This window comes from Myxocyprinus asiaticus, chromosome 20 (genome assembly GCF_019703515.2).
Source record: "Myxocyprinus asiaticus isolate MX2 ecotype Aquarium Trade chromosome 20, UBuf_Myxa_2, whole genome shotgun sequence".
Lineage (NCBI taxonomy): Eukaryota > Metazoa > Chordata > Actinopteri > Cypriniformes > Catostomidae > Myxocyprinus > Myxocyprinus asiaticus.
This window is the reverse complement of record NC_059363.1, coordinates 23,423,590-23,442,863: the sequence shown is the minus strand read 5'-3', so window position 1 is coordinate 23,442,863 and position 19,274 is coordinate 23,423,590. Positions and strand designations below refer to the sequence as shown.

The 19,274-nt window shown below is 40.5% G+C and overlaps 1 protein-coding gene across 7 annotated transcripts in view; it reads left to right on the top strand.

Moving 5' to 3' along the window:
• Positions 1 to 19,274, top strand: part of LOC127411501 (estrogen-related receptor gamma) — a 263,979-nt gene that overhangs the window by 189,710 nt on the left and 54,995 nt on the right. For all 7 annotated transcript variants that reach the window (XM_051647133.1, XM_051647136.1, XM_051647131.1 and 4 more), the window contains one exon: positions 3,003 to 3,119. In XM_051647133.1, coding sequence (XP_051503093.1) covers positions 3,003 to 3,119 — 117 coding nt within the window. The remainder of the gene's footprint in view (positions 1 to 3,002; positions 3,120 to 19,274) is intronic.

Here is a 19,274-nt window from a genome sequence, read left to right as displayed (position 1 = left end):
CAGTGGCACGGGTGCAGTGGCCACTCAAATCACTAGCATCTGGCATTCTGATGGCACTCCTCCAATGCCACCTGACAACCTGCATCTATCACCTCCCAATTGAGCCACTCATAGCCAGGCAGTAGCAAAATATAGGAGACAGCCAACAAAGAATATAACCACAGAATGCCAGCCCCAGCCCAAAACACTCATTCCCTACTGCATAAACACAAGAAAACCCATAGCATGAGGTCAGCCCAAGGTCATGTAGTAGCCATGCTCTGGTAATGAGCTCCACTGGCATTTGACTGGGACTGATGAATGATGGAAGTCTAGCATTAGTATGAAGACAGGCAGCGCAAGATGGCACCTGGGACATTTTATATCTTGTTTGAAACCTCTCGGCGGGCGCTTGAGTGATAGACAATGGACATTGCACTAATCGACTGCCACCTAACTCAAATCACATCACTCTATCCTGTCAGCGAACACACATACATAGTCTACTTTCCACTGTGTTGACAACCTGGACACAGCGCTCAAGCCATTGGCATTCAAATACTGGGAAGAAAGCACCTATATTAGATTAGCAAGGATTTTTTCCCCCCTCTAAACATTCCCAGCTGGTTGAGACCACTCAACCCCCTCAGGCCTCATGAGAATCACCTAGCATCTTCTCACACATCCCCATTCCACACACACAGAGTCCTCTCAATCCGAAGACCCTAAGGGCTTGTGGAGATTACCTGACTAATGAATATTGAAGCTCAGTTTAATGAACATGCATACTTTAAATACTGTTTCCTGTTGAATTAGCAGTCTTGAGCATTTAGCCCCCCTGCTCGTGCTGCTAATCTGCTTTTTAATGAGGAAACATCAGTTCACAGAAGTGAAGTCAATACAAATCAGTGTTTACAAAGTCTGATTAACTCTGAAATATTTCATCAGTGTGGAGGTCCCAGACGGGCCCTATGTTCATTGCATGAGTGCGCGTGTTTGAGAGTCTGTTTCAGCCCGAGAAGTGTGTGCATGAACTAACATGAACTAACAATGAACAATAATTTTTTAGCACTTATTAATCTTGGTTCATTTTAATGTCTACATATAATAAAACACTTTTACATTTTGTTTACATTAACATTAGTTAATATATTATGAACTACCAATGAACAATTGTATTTTAATAAATTAACATTAACCAAGATTAATAAATGCTGTAGAAAAATATTGTTAATTGTTAGTCCATGATATTTATTGCATCTGCTTATATTAACAAATAGAACCTTATTGTAGATTGACAGATTTTGCTCTACCATAATCCCTTCCAAGCTTCAAATTTACTATTAAAAAATGACTAGTAAATCATTGTCTTAAAGTAATAGTCCGGGTTCAACACAAGTTAAGCTCAATCGACAGCATATGTGGCATAATGCTGATTACCACAAACATTTATTTAGACTTTCCCCTCCTTTTCTTTAAAAAATAATAATAATAAAATCTGGGTTACAGTGAGGCACTTACAATGGAAGTGATTGGGGGCTAATTTCTGAATGTTAAAATACTCACTAATTCACTACTTCAAAAGTATAGCCACAAGACTTAAACAATATGCTTTTTAAAATATTTTTAGTGTGAAAAAAATCACTTACTAACCTTTTCTCAGTAAAGTTATAGCCAATTTTACAATTAAAAAGTTAAACAGTAAAAATGACAATTTAAACAGCTTTACAGCTGAAATAATGCACAAGTTTTAAAAGAAGAATGAATGTAAGTTTTTTATTACATTTATAAGCTTCAAATTTCTGCCTTTTAAACCCTCCATAAATTTGCCCCCTTCTCTTCCATTGTAAGTACCTCACTGTAACCTCGATTTTGCCTCTTTTTTCTTTCTTTCTTTCTTTTTTTTTTTTTAAGAAAAGGAGGGACGATTCAAAATAAATTTTTGTGGTAATCAACATTATGCCACAAATGCTGTCAATTGAGCTTAACTTGTATTGAACCGGGAATATTACTTAAATACAGCCAATACAGACGACATTGAAATTGTAATTCATTAAGTGCCATCCTTCCGCTAGAAGATATAGTGACTGACATGTAAGTAATACAATAATGTGTTCTCTATGGGTGCAGTGCAGTGACATACACAGTAGCTACAGAGGTGAACAGGTGTTTCACATCAGACCTGTTACTATATTGTGTATTTTAATTTGGCTGGAACACTTTATCAACCAATTAGCATCCAGGACCTGAACTATCTGTTTGATAATGCTCAATGAACACAATGTATCACAGGTTTTCTTCTCGCAATAACAGACTCATATGTCTATATGTGTGTTTGTGTGGCCGATCGGCAGGCAACAGGCTGTGTCAGTGGACACCGGGAGATTGGGAGTTCACTCAGAGGTGAATTGTGACCTGCAGGTCTTTGTTAAGGCTTGGTAAAGTCTGGCCTGCCCATCTTCATCTCCAGCTTCTCACAGCTCAATGACACATGACCTCTGAGAAAAGCCAGTGGCAGTTTCCTGCTTCACCTCTTGCACTCTCAGTCACACACACATATGCAGATATGATGGGATGTGATTGTAGTATTTCAATCTCTGCTTTGAAAATTTGAGCTTGAGTATGTGCTCAATATTTGGATTTCCAGAGATTTGATCTTAACTTGACTAAAAATGTATTCCATTTCTAACTTTTGGAAAAAAAAAAAGAAAATTATTATTTGCCATTAGTGATATATTTGTCTATCATTATAATTTTTTTTTTACATTTAAAGTTAACTTTTTTCCTCCTAATTATTTTATTATTATTGAATCACACTTATACTTTAAATAATAACTTCGGTATCTGATTACAATAATAGTGTTATTTTAATGTGACTAGTATCCATAATGCTAGTATCTAACACATTGTTATCTTAATTTCTTGTGTCTACAATATTATGTTTACATTCTGATAAAAAGTAATGTTTTGGTTTTCAGTCATTAAACACTCTCTGTTCCTTCTCTCTACATGCCTCGCCACAGGAAACATCGAGTACAGCTGCCCCGCCACCAATGAATGTGAGATCACCAAACGCAGAAGGAAGTCCTGCCAAGCCTGCCGCTTCATGAAGTGTCTGACCGTCGGCATGATGCGAGAAGGTGAGAGATTTACAGTCACAAAGAAATAATCTTGAATTTTTTTCCCACTCCATTCACAACTCACAGGAAATGAGCAGGTTTGTAAGAAAAAGAAGAATTAGAAAAAGTAGAATGAAGTCAAGATTGAAACTGAAGGGCCAGTTGGCCTCTTGCCCCGAGGGCTACTCACGGTCAGCTAAACAGCATCTTTTGTCTCGGCCTCCAGGCCCAGTTCTAACTAACAAGACTGTTTTTTGAGAGTTAGCCTATGAGGCATGTTCTCAGAGGTCTGCCAAATGGACAAGAATTTATTTTCTAACCGCCGCTCTCCTGTGGAAAAACAGTGCTCTGGCTCTCAGGGCTTTCCTCAGCTTTGATGGTAAAAGTTTACAGAGGAGCTGCTTAAACTAGCTTTTAACCTTCACAAATGAAAAAAAGTCCTCTCTGATATCTTCAGCAGCACACACACATGGCCAGACAGGAAGTGTTTTGTCTGCCTCTGAAAGAATTGCCTTCATAAGTGGGTGAGAGTCAGGCAAGGGGAGATGAGAGAGAGAATGAGAGGTAGGCTCTGCTTCTGTCACTCATAGTACAGGACCTCTAAGAGAAATGCAGGTGTGCTTGTAACAGTGACAGCCCTCATAGGCTCAATGTAGAGCCACGGGCAAACCTACAGTTGGTCTGTGTGTGTGTTTATGGACACAAATGCCCTCCCCCTAAAAGTCATGATCAGGTAGACTGCACTTTATCCACAAAGACACAAGACCAGATGCACACACACAAAGCCTGCAGCCAGCCTACCTTCTGCGGACCTGAGTGGTCAGCTCACATTATACCAAAACAACACAGCTGGGGAGCAACAGCAGGCACAAATGCCCCACAGGTCCACATTTGTTTGCGTCGGGTGTGTGTTTGTTCATTGTGAGGGTGTGCATTCTTATATACACGCTTGCATGTTTTTTGTCCATCCCTACTTAAAAAAACAGCTTAAACCGGTTTGGCGGTCTTAGCTGGTTTAAGCAGGTCTAGCTGGTCTCCCAGCCTGGACAAGATGGTCTTCAACTGGTCTTCCAGCCACAATCCCTCTAAAACCAGCAAACAGACCAGCCTGGGAGACCAGCTTGTTTGGTTTTAGCTGTAATTTTTCAGCAGGGATGTGGTATGGCTTTACATATGAAATTTGTCTTTTTTTTATCTTTTTCTCAAACGCAAAACACACACAGAGCAATCTCATTCAACGCTATTGTTGCCTGCTTACACGGTCGGTGTTGCTGACAAGTAGGTAATTGATAAGTAGCGGCCTGTTTTCAGAAAGGTCTGAGGGATGTAGTTGCATGTTTGATATGGCATCTTCTCCCATGAGCACCCAGACAAATAGCAGCCTTTTGTTCTTGCTGCTAGCCACCCATACACACATATATCAAAATGGCACCCAATGGCACAACCATTTGTTGTAAAGTGCTTGAATTTAATACAGAGGTCCGCTTCTACATATGAATAAGGGTCATTTGGAAAATTGATGCATACATTTTCTTATTTTTCCAAAATATGTTCGCTTGACACACACACACACACACACACACACACACACACACACACACACACACACACACACACACACACACAAAACACATACAAACACATTTCAACCTCATGGCTATTCATTTCAAATATTTGAATTTCATTCATTGTACAACAGAAGTCCCTCATGGTTTTCTGCGGGTAAAGTGTTATGCTAACATTGTTTATTTGTGTTTGTTGGTTTTATGTCACTTTAGAAGCTACATTTGAATATTGCGGCAGCACATTTTTTCAGGTTTGTTGTTTTTACAGTTTGATACCACAAAACTCACTCGTCTGTGATCGGATTATATCCAGATCTGTCATATATATGTGTGTGTGCGTGCTAGTTGTCAGCTGACATTAATTGTAGCTGGCTAGCTTTGGTAAGGTATGGCCTAAGCCAACGTGTCAGTGTCCATGCAGAGGCGCTGGTTGGTATGGAGGTGGGTGGAGGGTTTTGGGGGGAGAGAGATGGATTGTTACCCATAGCCAATAGATGCTTAAGGGGAAGATCTGTCTGAAATTAACCGTGTCACCACTGGGAGAGATGGAGGTGGGGAGGGGATAAGTAATCCAGACAAAGAAAGGATCATTCACACACATATCCACAACACACACATGCAGTTCTGTATATTATGGATCCAAAGTGATGAAATCCCTCCACTGACAGAGCCAGACCTCGTAGGGCTAGCCGAACCACCCAACATGATATCTGTCCACCTATCTCTGCTTAGCTCTTACCTGAAACTTAAAGGTATAGGTCACCCAAAGATGAAAATTCTGAATCATTTACTCACCCTCATTTGGTCCATACATGTTACTTTCTTTCTTCCATGGAACACAAAAGGAAATTTTGAAGAAAATGATGTTCACTCTTTTCCATGTAATTACAATGAATTCAATTTTGAAAACTGTTGCGGTTGGATCATTTATTCCATGTTCCCTAACATCATCATTTTCCAAAGTATGCAGTAATAGTTTTCGGAAGTATTCATTTTTGGTGGGGGAAATGTCATTTTAGCATAGATTAGAGAAGTAAACATAGTGCGTTTGATTTTGCAGTAATCAAACAAAAACGGATTTGTGTGGACGTAGTCTGAGTCAGTGATTTGAACTTGAGAACCGGATCGGTCCGATTCATTTAGATCGATTCTGTGAACTTGATCAACTGATTCATTTAAAAGATCAGATTCAAACAAATGATTCCATTAATCAAACACCAATACTTCTCTCATAAGCATGCCAAGGAGAGTGAGTGCTGATGTCAAGATTTTCAGGGAAAAACAGCTTAAATATCAGTCTGTTCCTCACAAATAGCCCTTTTCCCCTTAAAGCTTTGAAAGAGGGCTTTAAAAGTCTTGGAATATAGTGCATGAGTCATAATGGACTACTTTTATCTCTTACTTTTATGGTGCTTTTGTATCCTTTTTAAAGCTTGAATGCACCAGTTGCCATTCAATCTAATTGTTAAAAAAGAGACCTGTATGTTCTTCAAAATACCTTTGTTTGTGTTCCACGGAAAAAAGAAATGTTGAGCAACATGAGGGTGAGTAAATGATGGTAGGCTTTCATTTTTAGGTGAACCATCCCCCTGCCCCTCCACCCCCCACCCCCACCGTCACTGTACACACAAACACACACGCATACATGCAACACTCATACGTATGTACAAGGAAAGCCTCTCAACACTCATCTGCGTAATAACGTGCACTAACCATTATACTAAGAGCTGTGTGCAGGTGCTCACCTTGCAGATGCACGCACACACTGTAGCTGCAAGGAAATTGCTGCCTCCAGCTACGTCTCTGTCTGACCCTGGGGGCCAGCCGCCTGCTGCGCTGCTACCTCCAGCCACCCAACTGTAAAATTATATCCACAGACAGTCAGAGAGACAGGGACGGAGCCTGACAGAGCGCTGGCCTGAGACCATTGCCGAGAATCAGCACTAACATGCTCGAGCTAAAGCACCCAGTGGTACGCAGCGTGAGGGGAACGAGAGCCGTACATCAGGACTGGAGAGTGCTTATTGAACAACACTTAGAGAGATGCAGTTCACACACTCAGAATAACACTCACAGGTGAGCTGATGCATGCGTTCAGGTGCACACAACCCTGCTTACATTTTCAAAGGAAAAGCACTTATGTACAGTATGCTAGTCTATTTTCAGGAGTTACACATCTCTATATAGGCTCATTGAAACCTACACATTCAGAGATTTTCTGCATTAAAGCTAAAACCAGTTTACACATGCTAAGGGCGAAGGTGTGTACATGCGTGTGTGGCTGCTAGATTCTCATCCACTCATGCCTTATGTCCACACACACACACACACACACACACACACACACACACACACATACACACACACACACACAGATGGATGACCCCTTCCACAGAGAGAGCTATTTAATATACCTCATACTTTCTCTCTCTCTCTCTCTCTCTCTCTGTTGGAGTGATACTTCTGTTTTTACCCTGCAATGTACATTTGAAGACTCTACAGTGAGGGAATGTACTGTAGCTCTTGTATGCTTTTCACATAATTTATTTATTTATTTATTTTATTTTGCATACATTTCATTTTTTTATTTTGTTATTTATCTTTTCTTCTTCTTCTTCTTCTTCTTCTTCTTCTTCTTCTACTTCTTCTTCTTATTATTATTATTATTTATGTTTTGTCACTTTTATTATAAACAATCACCTACCTGAACACCATAACTCAGTGTATTGACAAGTTCATCAGGTTCTGTTGGACTTGTGTAGGGTAGAAGACCTTTGGTCAGAACACATGAGCTAACCGCTTGGCCATGACTCTTGACAGCTGCAATACAGTCATCAAAACATTACATATGCTTTGGTGGTGTAAATGTGTGTATATATTATATGTTATAATATAAGCATATATGATAATAGTAATAAAAGTAGTTTATAAATACAAAATGACCCCCAGGTTTCTGCAACCCTAAGTTTCTTTTATCTACATTGAGAAAGCGAGTGAAAGAATGTGTTACAGATGCTGGTTGGCAGTGATGGGGTGCACCTTACAAATATGTAACACCTAATTCCTACAGAAGTCAATTAGAGCTTGCCCAATTATTGTGCTGTGTTATAGATAGTGGCTGTCCTAACGGAGGCTAGAGTTTAGGTTCTGACAGCAGTGGCTCTCCCCACTGCATCTCTCTGGGGAGACGAGCAGCCATGGAAGCAAAATAGCCAGACCTGCCTGTAGATATGAGTAGGCTAAAGTGTCTCTCTCTCTCTGTCTCACACACATACACACTGACATACATACTCATACATATAGAGTGTGTGCTGCTTTTAGTCAGAGCAAGAGAGCAATTTAAAACTCAAAAGTCTGCCTCATTGCATCAAATCCCTCTTAAAGTTCCCTCTCTGGTTCTGTAAAGCAAATCCTTCAGTGACATATGCCATGCTGGCCAATTTCACTATTATCCTGGCTGACACAGAACACACGAAGGCCAATAATCTCAGAGGTCAGATGCGCTACTACCACGCCCAGCCAAAAATTAGCTTATCAGCTGAACAGCCCATAGTTACTCTGTTACAAGTAATCTCAATGTTTTAAAGCTAAAGTGTTTTTGATGTTAAAACATCCAATCTTTTAATATCCAATCTTAATTATGCTGAGACAACTATAAGTAAGATTTTCCCCATTTGATTTGATTTTCCAAGAAAAGTGAACACTGTGGTGCTATCAAAATGTTGCTCTGTTTTTCAAGTATTCCGAGTATGCCAACACAGCAAGTTTGGCTTAACCAATGCTGTGAGTTGGGTGTGAGACTGTCAGATACGCTACTGTACTAATGGACTATTTTATTTGTTTCATTACCATACATTTTGTACTGGTAATGATGACATTTTGTACTGGTAATGAGATGTCTGGCTTCAGTCATCCCAAGTGTCTCCTGGAAAATATGGCTAATAGAGAACTGCTTGGCTTGATAGGAGTCCCACTGAGTGCATCTGTCTCACCTCCATCCTCCTCTCTCTGTTTTAGTAGCCTTTGTACACCATTCCTTTTACCCATTTTTTTCTGTTTTTGACTTTCCTTCCCTCTACCTTTAATATCTCTCATTTATCTGTCTTTTTCTTTTCTCTTTCTCCCTCCTTCTCACTCATTCTCACACACTCCATCTCTTCCTTGGCTGCCTCTCGCTCTCTCGCCCCTCTCCTCTTCTGACGGGGGGCATAAATCATCGTGCTGTCAGCGGGCGAGGCTTGCTGGATTATGCAACGCCGCCATTCATTTAGAGCCTGAGGAGAGAACCCGTCTGAGACCACTCTCCACCCACCACGTTCCCCCACTCTTGCCTCCCCAAAATAGAGAGCCACCGTCTTAAAGAGTGATCTCTGGGGGGTGATATCATTATGCAGTCTCTCTCTCTCTTTCTCTTTATGTGTAGTTTGGCCTACTTTATTCTTAGATAGCGCCTCTGTCTGTGCTTTTAAATGTCAGCATGGCAACTCTTTCTCACAGCTGGTTTGTTTTTCTTACAGCATGAGATTGTGCTCCACACCTTCAGTTTGATGTCCTCATTAAAGAACAATCCATTGTCCATCTTCTTGCAAGACACCAAGAGTGAACCCCCTTATGTGGCTAACTTCATTATTGTGGTGTAAAAAACCAACAAGACTGAAAAAAATTATTGTTGAACAGCTCTAAGAAGAGGAGTTTTGCATCCTCGTCATGAAGGAGAAATGTGGCACCAAAGAGTGCACAGAAGACAGTCAAGCTCTTCAGAATGGAGCCATTTGAATATCATGACAGGCTCATTATAGTGTCATAACTGACTGGCAGCCCCTGCTTGATAGCACAAGTGATGTGTATCACAGTGCTCACCTTCCTCCCATACTCAATGCATGCTTCAGGGCTAGAGAGCATGTGCGCGATCAGGTTGTTTCAACTGAAATAACCCTGCGTGGTCATTTGGGAGATGCCCAACAATTTCCTGTCCACTGCACTAGCTTAAAAACCTAAATAACTGACCATAGCCCACCCCTCCAGGTTGGGTCTGGGAATGAAACAGCTGGGTTAGTTACCCTCCCCTCTTCCCCATCTCACCATCCACATCCCTCTCCGACCCTCTTTTGCTATTTAGGAGATCCCCTCTGGCGCTGCCTAAAACGACACACATAATTAGGGCATTAACTCCTCTTAATTGCTGAAAGGTTTCTAGTTTTTTTCATGCAGACAGAAAGGTCATCGTTTTGCCTTCTCCACCGCCTCTTCAGTGGCAACAGAAGGCACATGAGCGCAAATCCTCTGCCATACTTCCCTGGCTCTTCCTTGGTTCTCCCTTGCCACCTCTCTTCCCTCCCCGCCAATCCTTCCATACCCCTACTCACTGGTGCTCACCATCCTCAACTAAATGACATCTTTAGGCATTTGAGCAACCCGCAGAGGATTGGTGGATGTCCCTGTGCTGAATCGGAGACATAATGAGTGCTGCGTGTTTGGACCTGAGCCAGGCGGGGAAGATTTTACATGCTGCTGACTTCAGAGGACTGCTCCCATCCTCCACTCTTGAGTATTTCCCAGTCTGCTGCAACCACTTGTGGGCAGAGGGACAGCTGGAGGTTTGTGGTGTTTCGTTCTCCATACAAAGCACCAGGGAGAATTTATTGGCACTTTAGTAGATTTTTTTCAGAAGGCAGCTGCTTGGCACACTGATGGCAGATATTCACATAATCAGATGTATACATACGATATATGCAGTATACAGACACATTATTTTCCTTTCTTCACTCTTGGCAAACTAGGATACTTGTGGCCATATCACCATATGAACTCCAGTGCTGTCAGTTTGGTTAATAGTGGTGTTGCATAGTATCAGAGGGGATAGTCTGAAGTGCTCCCTATGGAGTGCAGTAAACTCATGTGAGCCGTTGTGAACGTGTACTTCCACGGACCTGGCAGACACTCCTGAAATAGAGTCTGGATAGCTTCCAGCATTTAGTGTGTCCCTCATCTCAAGCACTTGGTTTCTGCCCCCAGCAATCCCAGAGAACACCTCCACTGGGATGCCCGTGCGGAGCACCTGCTGACATTTAATGGCTCTTTATGGGCTCTTGCAACCACACCAAAGCAACACACCCAAGCAGCTGCCCCGCTGTCAAAACAATGCATCAGTAACGTGCTATTTTGAATGATGTGGCTCAGTCGGCACTAAAAACAGTGCAGTGGGCTGTGGCCACAGGCCACGATTTGCCTGCACTGGCTTTCTCTGGCTGCTTTGTTTTGGTAATTTGTGATCAATTTCCTTACTGGGCTTCATTTGAGCATAAAGGCACCAGTCAGACTAGGCCTCATGGCTTGTCTGGTTCTGTGCCGCTGCCTGTAGATGGCAGATTTGTTTTTGCATGCTGAGCCCACAGACTGTGCCTTTCCAGTAGGCCAGGCCGATTTGGTTGCAGGGCAGGGTCTGAAATTTGGCAGGGCCTGATGCCCACACAGCTGGTGCATGGAGGATGTCCTTATTTCTTTATGTCAGGAAGCAGGCCAGTAACATCGCTACAACATGATCACAGCCGCTTTTCCTCACAAGGCAGAGAGCATCAGCCTCTCTCTCCTGATTATCTTCACTTATTGGGAACCAACACCTAACACACACGTAGATACTCCAGGTATCATCACACTTTGTCAATCTGTGTGGACTGGTGTGATTGAGCAGGAGGAAAAATAAGAGGCAGGAAAGAGGAAGTTTTGAGCAGCAGACCGGTCTGGCATGAAACCTGAGGGGGACTGAAGAGGCTAAATTTGGCGCAATGTGGAATCACTGGCTTTGAGACGGTAGATAATAGCAATCTATGAATCACAGGAGCTGGCACACTGGAGCAGAGGAAGTCTTGCATTCCTACAGTACAGTAAGCAGAGTCTGCACTCATATACACTATCCTGAGTGCAATGTTATAACTCCAAAACCTCCAACATTAAAAGGTAGTGCACCCCTCAGAGCCTATGGACTTTACCAGTCCACCTCAGTTCAACAAATACTTACACACTGACAGATTCGTAAGTCTTTCATTTTTAAGCTCCCAGCACTCATAACTGTCATCAATCAACACAATTCTTCTAATGTGAACCCTTAACAAAATAATGACATCTTTACTGCATCTCCTTTATAAGCATACAACACAACGCTGCATCTAATTACAGTAGCATGAGTGTCCGCTTGTACAAAAGCAATTGTGTAATTTGCAGTAAAATAGGTCACAGTCTTTGAAACAAGGTATTATGAATGTATTTCTATCCAGAGGTTTGTTACCACATGGCACATCACTATGCATTGCTAATTTCTCATCCAAAAATAGTGTAGAAATGACCTGCTTAGTTTGATGCTGTGTATTAATCTATCAGAGATATCCCCACAGATCTGCCTGTTGTTGTTAGACACTTTTTAATGTTGCTTACCATTTTTGGTAAACATTGTTTTCTGTGTAGTTGTTTTTTGCCGTTTAGCAGATGCTTTTCATACAAAGTGAATTACAGTAGAATGTTTATAAAGGATCGAACCAGCAGCTTGTAAATTCAGTTATATCAGATGCTTAACCTTATTGCTACCAGCACTCCTAAAAGTTAATTTCTATTATAATGATCTTAATGTAGTAAAGGTCTGTACACAACATGCATGCTTGAACAAGGAAAAGCACTGCTTTCGCAACTCTCTGCTGCACACACACACATACAAACACACTTACAAACAGGAAGTATTATCCTCTCTCTGTTACCCAAGCTGTCCAGCACAGAGCTGTTAAAGCCCTGATATGACCGACAGATGAAGTTTCTTTAGAGGAGTGCATTTCATTGGGTCATACCCCCGTCACTCAGCCATAAACCCTCACCACACTTACAGTTCCTGTTTATCGCCCCTAAATTTCTTGCTAAACCCACACACACTTACAAAAGTCATGTAGTCATATAGGCCACCAAAAGCGAATTTTCACAAAACCTGTTAAAAACTTTCAGTGCACTGCAGTTTCTCATATCGTAATCACCTGCAATGAGTCAGTGCAGCAAAATGAATGTGAGCGGATTGCAAGGCATTTAATTTGCTCATCGGGCCTCATTCATGAAACTTCCATAAATACCTGTATATGAGTAAATTCAGAGTAATTTGAATATTAAATCAAAACCTTCCCGAAAACTTTCCGCCGGATTCAGAAACGCTTCGTACTCCCCAGATTTGTTTGTAAAACGTGTGTTAGTGAATTCCAAACATTCGTAAAGAGGGGGCATGTGCACGTTCATTCACAATTATCATAATCCACGCCCAGTGCCGGTCCTACCCCATTTGGCACTCTAGGCGAGACCCTCCAGTTACCCCCCAGTCATGTGCTAAAAATTGATGTATTAATTTTTACACAAAAAAAGTACAAATTAATTTATAATTAAATACATCACAGATGGGTATAAACTGAATCTAGCAAAACATTAATAAAAAACAATGTTGTTGGGCCTGGGTAGCTCAGCGAGTAAAGATGCTGACTACCACCTAGGGTTCAAATCCAGGGCGTGCTGAGTGACTCCAGCCAGGTCTCCTAAGCAACCAAATTGGCCCGGTTGCTAGGGAGGGTAGAGTCACATGGGGTAACATTCTCGTGGTCGCTATAATGTGGTTCGCGCGTGGTGAGTTGTGTGGGTGGATGCTGCGGAGAATAGCGTGAAGCCTCCACACGCGCTATGTCTCTGCGGTAACGCACTCAACAAACCATGTGATAAGATGCGCGGATTGACGGTCTCAGACGCGGAGGCAACTGAGATTCGTCCTCTGCCACCTGGATTGAGGCGAGTCACTACGCCACCACGAGGACTTAGAGCGCATTGGGAATTGGGCATGCCAAATTGGGGAGAAAAAGGGGAGACAATCGAGATTTTTTTTTAATATAATAAATAAATAAATAAAAACAATGTTGGGAAGAAACACGTTATGGCTTCTGAAGTAGGCATCATAAATTGGTATCACCATAAATAGAAATAAACTTAATGTGGGGGGCCTGGGTAGCTCAGCAAGTAAAGACGCTGACTACCACTCTGGAGTCACGAGTTTGAATCCAGGGCATTTTGAGTGACTCCAGCCAGGTCTCCAAAGCAACCAAATTGGCCCGGTTCCTAGGGAGGGTAGAGTCACATGGGGTAACCTCCTCGTGGTCGCTATAATGTGGTTCGCTCTTAGTGGGGCACGTGGTGAATTGTGTATGGATAAATAAAATAAAGAAAGGAAAGAAAGAAAAAAAAAAAAAAGCAAATGTGCACTGCCCTAAAGATCTGTGCACACAGTACAGTATGTTTCACAGCAGGGACATTTGTAGGCTTTCATTATTACTGGGGAATCTGGGGCCCAACAAGTACACCATGATGTTGTAAGGGGGTCTGGAGGCAAGCTCTCCCGGGAGATTTTTATGTTTTTTATTTATTATTTATTTATTTTATTTTATTGCAAAAGCAGCACCAAAGCATTAATTTCTGGTTATTTTAGGAGCATCATTTGAAAATTTTCTTTAGCAGCCTACATACTGAATATTGTGTAGCATTAATGAAACTATGGACTAAAAACATACTGATGGCTTTTCATATTAGGACACAGCACAAGATGAAGTTTATTAAACTTAGCTTTCTCAAAAGTCTGCTGTGGCAGTATCATGGTACCGTGATGGTACAATATGGTAAAACCTTGGTATTTTTTTTTATAATATATTGTGGTATTTATATGGTAGGCAACTCAAAGGAACATGTCCAATAAACATGGTATTGGCTTTGTCATTTTTGGTACTTTTAAGAGCTTTCATGTAATGTTGGTGTTTTGACACTTTTATTTAGAAAATGTCTTTACATGCAGTTCACAGACTGCACTTGCACGTTACGATTTAATGCAGCTGCAGGTTTTGATTCAATGAATTGTAAGTAAATATCCACTTCTTTCAGCGTTGTTTTTGTCTTCTGTCTTCTAAAGCATGTTTTACTGCGTGACAAAGCGTTTCAAACGATTCAGCCTGCACTTTGGACAAATTCATTGATAAGAACTGACTCAAAACAGAGATTATTTCACGCGTACATCAGGCATCGCTCCGATTCATAAGCCCCGTGCTCGCAACTCTATGGCCGTGTTCACAATGGCATACTATCCATACTTCTCTCACTGTTTTTGCCAAACACAGATATGACAGAAACAGTAAGAGTAGTATGGTAGAAAGGCATTTAGTACACTGTCTGTATGTTCCGTGGGGGGGCACCACAACACGTTATCGGGAACGCACAGGGCGCGTTTTGTTCGACCCAGATTGGACACATGCTAACATTGGCTTGGTTGATTGGCGCCCGCCGCGTCCCCGAAACAATGCCACCCTAGGCACACGGCTATGTCGCCTAATGGGTTGACCGGCCCTGTCCACGCCCATGAAAGGGCCATATAAGGAAGGCACCAGACTCGCTAGTAAATGCCGTTAACACCTATGCAGAACGGTAATGAAATCGTTTTTATTAATGAAGTGCATTCACATCATAAAATGTTCATTAGCAAACTCAATGGCTTCTCATAGAAAGTGAGGACTTACTGCCGTCACATGTTTTTGCTGTCGTATGATGCTCTTTTCTGAAACAAACAGTTCAAGAAGTCAATAAAAATGGACTGACATAATTTTTTTTTTTAAATGTTCATTACTGTACATGGCAAAAGGATGATGTCCACCATCATTAACCTTTACTGGTTTAGTTTGCAGCACGTCGCCAGCATCATTTGTAAAACTTCTCGGGTATATCATGATGGTAACAGTGATATAGGCTACTTGCAACTTGAAGAATCTTCAGAGAAATTAACAGAATGCCTAAAGAAGATCTTTGACCAAAACGCTGTAAGATATTACAGATTTTTAACGCTATACGAAAATGTGCAGGCTTTTTCAATTTGTTTCCCGTGGTATTGTGTACGCAGCTGCCCGTGATGTTTATTTATGGACTTAACACTTTGGAAAAAAATATACTTTGAAAAAATAAATTAAATCTGTAAAGAAATGTTTCTAAATAAGTAAGAATATGGTTTAAAAAGAAAACAAAGATTGTCTTCTTTTCTTTTTTTCTATTTTTTCAGGTTAATTTCACTCATTTAATTATTGGTTATTTTTTTTCATTACTTATTATTAGTATTATTACTAATTTGACTTCTATCAAAATTTAGTCATGACAGTTTGCCTGAAAGAGCACAACACGTTCGGATGTCTTACGCACGATTTACACATGGTCGGGAGCAGGTGTAAATTTCATTTTTACCAACGAACTTTTTGAAAATACGAAAACGTACATGATTCTGAGAATTTACATCAAAACTGCTTTGCGAATGATTTAACTAATTCGTTCTGCTCGTGTTTCATGAATGAGACAATTGTCTTTAAATTGCTTTGTGCTAATTAGAATGCAAATTGCATTTTTTTTTTTTTAAATAAGTGCTGATCAGGTGAAGTCAAAGGCATATAGAACATTTTTATGATATTTTTGGGCAGTAAAATAGAGGATGCCACACAATATTTTTTGACATGTCATTCAGTTCTCAAAAATATAATACATATATCTCAGTTCTATTTCTTCATTCCTTTTTTTTTTTTTTTTCTAATATACACTGGCAGCCACAAGTTTGAAATAATGTACAGATTATGCTCTTATGGAAAGAAATTGGTACTTTTATTCACCAAAGTGGCATTCAGCTGATCACAATGTATAGTCAGGACATTAATAACATACTATTACAATTTGAAAAACAAATTCAAAACTTCTTAAACTACTTCAAAGTGTTCTCTTTAAAAAATCCTCCACATGCAGCAATGACAGCTTTGCAGATCCTTGGCATTCTAGCTGTCAATTTGTCCAGATACTCAGATGACATTTCACCCCACGCTTCCTGTAGCACTTGCCATTGATGTATCTTGTCGGGCACTTCTCACGTACCTTACAGTCTAGCTGATCCCACAAAAGCTCAATGGGTTTAAGATCCATAACACTCTTTTCCAATTATCTGTTGTCCAATGTCTGTGTTTTTTTGCCCACTCTAACCTGTTATTTTTGATTTTCTGTTTCAAAAGTGGCTTTTTCTTTGCAATTCTTCCCATAAGGCCTGCACCCCTGAGTCTTCTCTTTACTGTTGTACATGAAACTGGTGTTGAGTGGGTAGAATTCAATGAAGCTGTCAGCTGAGGACATGTGAGGCATCTATTTCTCAAACTAGAGACTCTGATGAACTTATCCTCTTGTTTAGTTGTATCTGGGCTTCCACATCTCTTTCTGTCCTTGTTAGAGCCAGTTGTCCTTTGTCTTTGAAGACTGAAGTCTACACCTTTGTATGAAATCTTCAGTTTTTTGGCAATTTCAAGCATTGCATAGCCTTCATTCTTCAAAACAATGACTGACTGATGAGTTTCTAGAGAAAGCTGTTTCTTTTTTGCCATTGTGACCTAATATTGACCTTAAGACATGCCAGTCTATTGCATACTGTGGCAACTCAAAAACAAACACAAAGACAATGTTAAGATTCATTTAATGAAACAAATAGCTTTCAGCTGTGTTTGATATAATAGCAAGTGATTTTCTAGTACCAAATTAGCAATTAATCATAAATAAGTGCTGATCAGGTGAAGTCAAAGGCATATAGAACATTTTTATGATATTTTTGGGCAGTAAAATAAAGGATGCCACACTATAATTTTTAACATGTCATTCAGTTCTCAAAAATGTAATACATATATTTCAGTTCTATTTCTTCTTTTTTTTTTTTCTTTTTTTTTTTTTGTAATTATTATTATTATTTTTTATTTATTTTTTTGGCTGAATTTTTATATTTACTCATATTTAGAAGTTTGATACAGTGAACATACACAGTTTAGTTTAGTTTGCCCATATTTGCCCAGTGGCAATCCATGAAATATATGTAGTTCAACCACAAAAAAAGGAGAAGGCTCAGATGCTGGTTCTGTCATTTAAAAGGTTGAATGAACACACTGGACACAGTGAAGCAGTAATTACCCACTCATCTCCCATTGACCAACCTAAAGTAACCTGCAGGCCTTCTGTAGCCTGTCCCTCTTTCCTACAACACCATCAGTTTTCCCCACTGCCCCATATTAACCAGCGTGGCCCAGCCCCCAGCACCACCCTGTGCTCTGGCTCCCTTTCCCCACCTTTGCACTAATGCAATCTCTCCCCATCAGACAGAGAGAGAGAGCCACCATCACCCCCTCTGCCTTACAGCAGTGACACATACCATATCAATCTTACAGTTCCTGATAGACTATGACCTGCTACAAAAATCTGTCTGTCCCGGTCATGTTAAAGGCTTATAAATGTGTACACATTTTTGAAAGGGGAAAATGCATTTTTAAAAATCTGTTTATTTATCTATTTATTTATTGTCAGTTTTAGTCTTAGCCCACTTTCTGGAAAGTTCTTTGGTATATGGTGGGGTGTGAAAAAAAAAATAAAAAATCTGACCTTTTGTACAAGTTAATACCGTCAATGTCACTTATTTTCTTATTTCATTTTCGACCTGTAAGTAGTGCAGAATATGTAGTCATAAAATGTAGTTGTTTAATTTTCTTTTTTCTTTATTTCCAGGATTAAATTAGATTTTCATTCCCAGATCCTTTTGAATCCTACTGTATGTCTTAGCAATGTGCACCTGAGTGGTTTGTGGTTAATGCAGTAAGTCACTCAGCATTACAGATTAAAAGACCTTTTAATTTCTATTACTGTTCAACCCCATAAGGGTTAGTTTTGCCAACCACTTCCCCCATCATATAACTCTACTCAATGTCTAACCACCTACATGTCCCCCACCCTCACAAGACACCCACTGTCTATTATGATGATCTATCAGAAGCCCTCCATGCGATCAGTGAGGCCGAGGGGAGTGCTAGCACAGCAGGAAACAGCGTTGCGTGTGAAAGTGTCTGAATGCAGCAGCGGAGGGCTCAGCCCGAGACACACGACTGATGAGACTTTAATTAGATCATTTAGAGGCGAGGAATTGTTCAGGCAGAGAGAGGCCTTGTTAATGCAGTCATACAGCCCACTAAGTATTTTTTTTTCCCCCAGCACTGATTTTCCTCAGGTAATAACCAAGCCTACCTCACACAAACAAGTTCAGTGAAGACAGCTACTGTGAAAAACTGCCTTTAGAACTGAGTTGAATTTGCCCGAAAGTCTTTGAGGATTTGGAACAAGCCTTTTACAGCATGTTGCCAATATAGTCTCCTGTACTGTCTAAATTACAACTCTTGAACATGTAGTTCACATTGACATATGGGTTAGAATCAGAACTTTCACTCCACAGAAAAGGAGAGAGTGAGACTTGAAATTGACTCAAAATTGAAATGTGGAAATAGCTGAGGAAACATAGAGACAGTAATGGTAATCCTTAATGGTAGTTAAGGATTGACTTTACTACTGCATATACTGTATATACTCACACATAAAACACACAGTAACACAGATAAATGCGTTTACAGGTGACTTGTAAACACAGACATGATTTACAGTAATTGACAGACATGTCTTACAGTACATACAGTAACTGGTGACATGTTTTAAAAACATATAGAATGTATTAGTA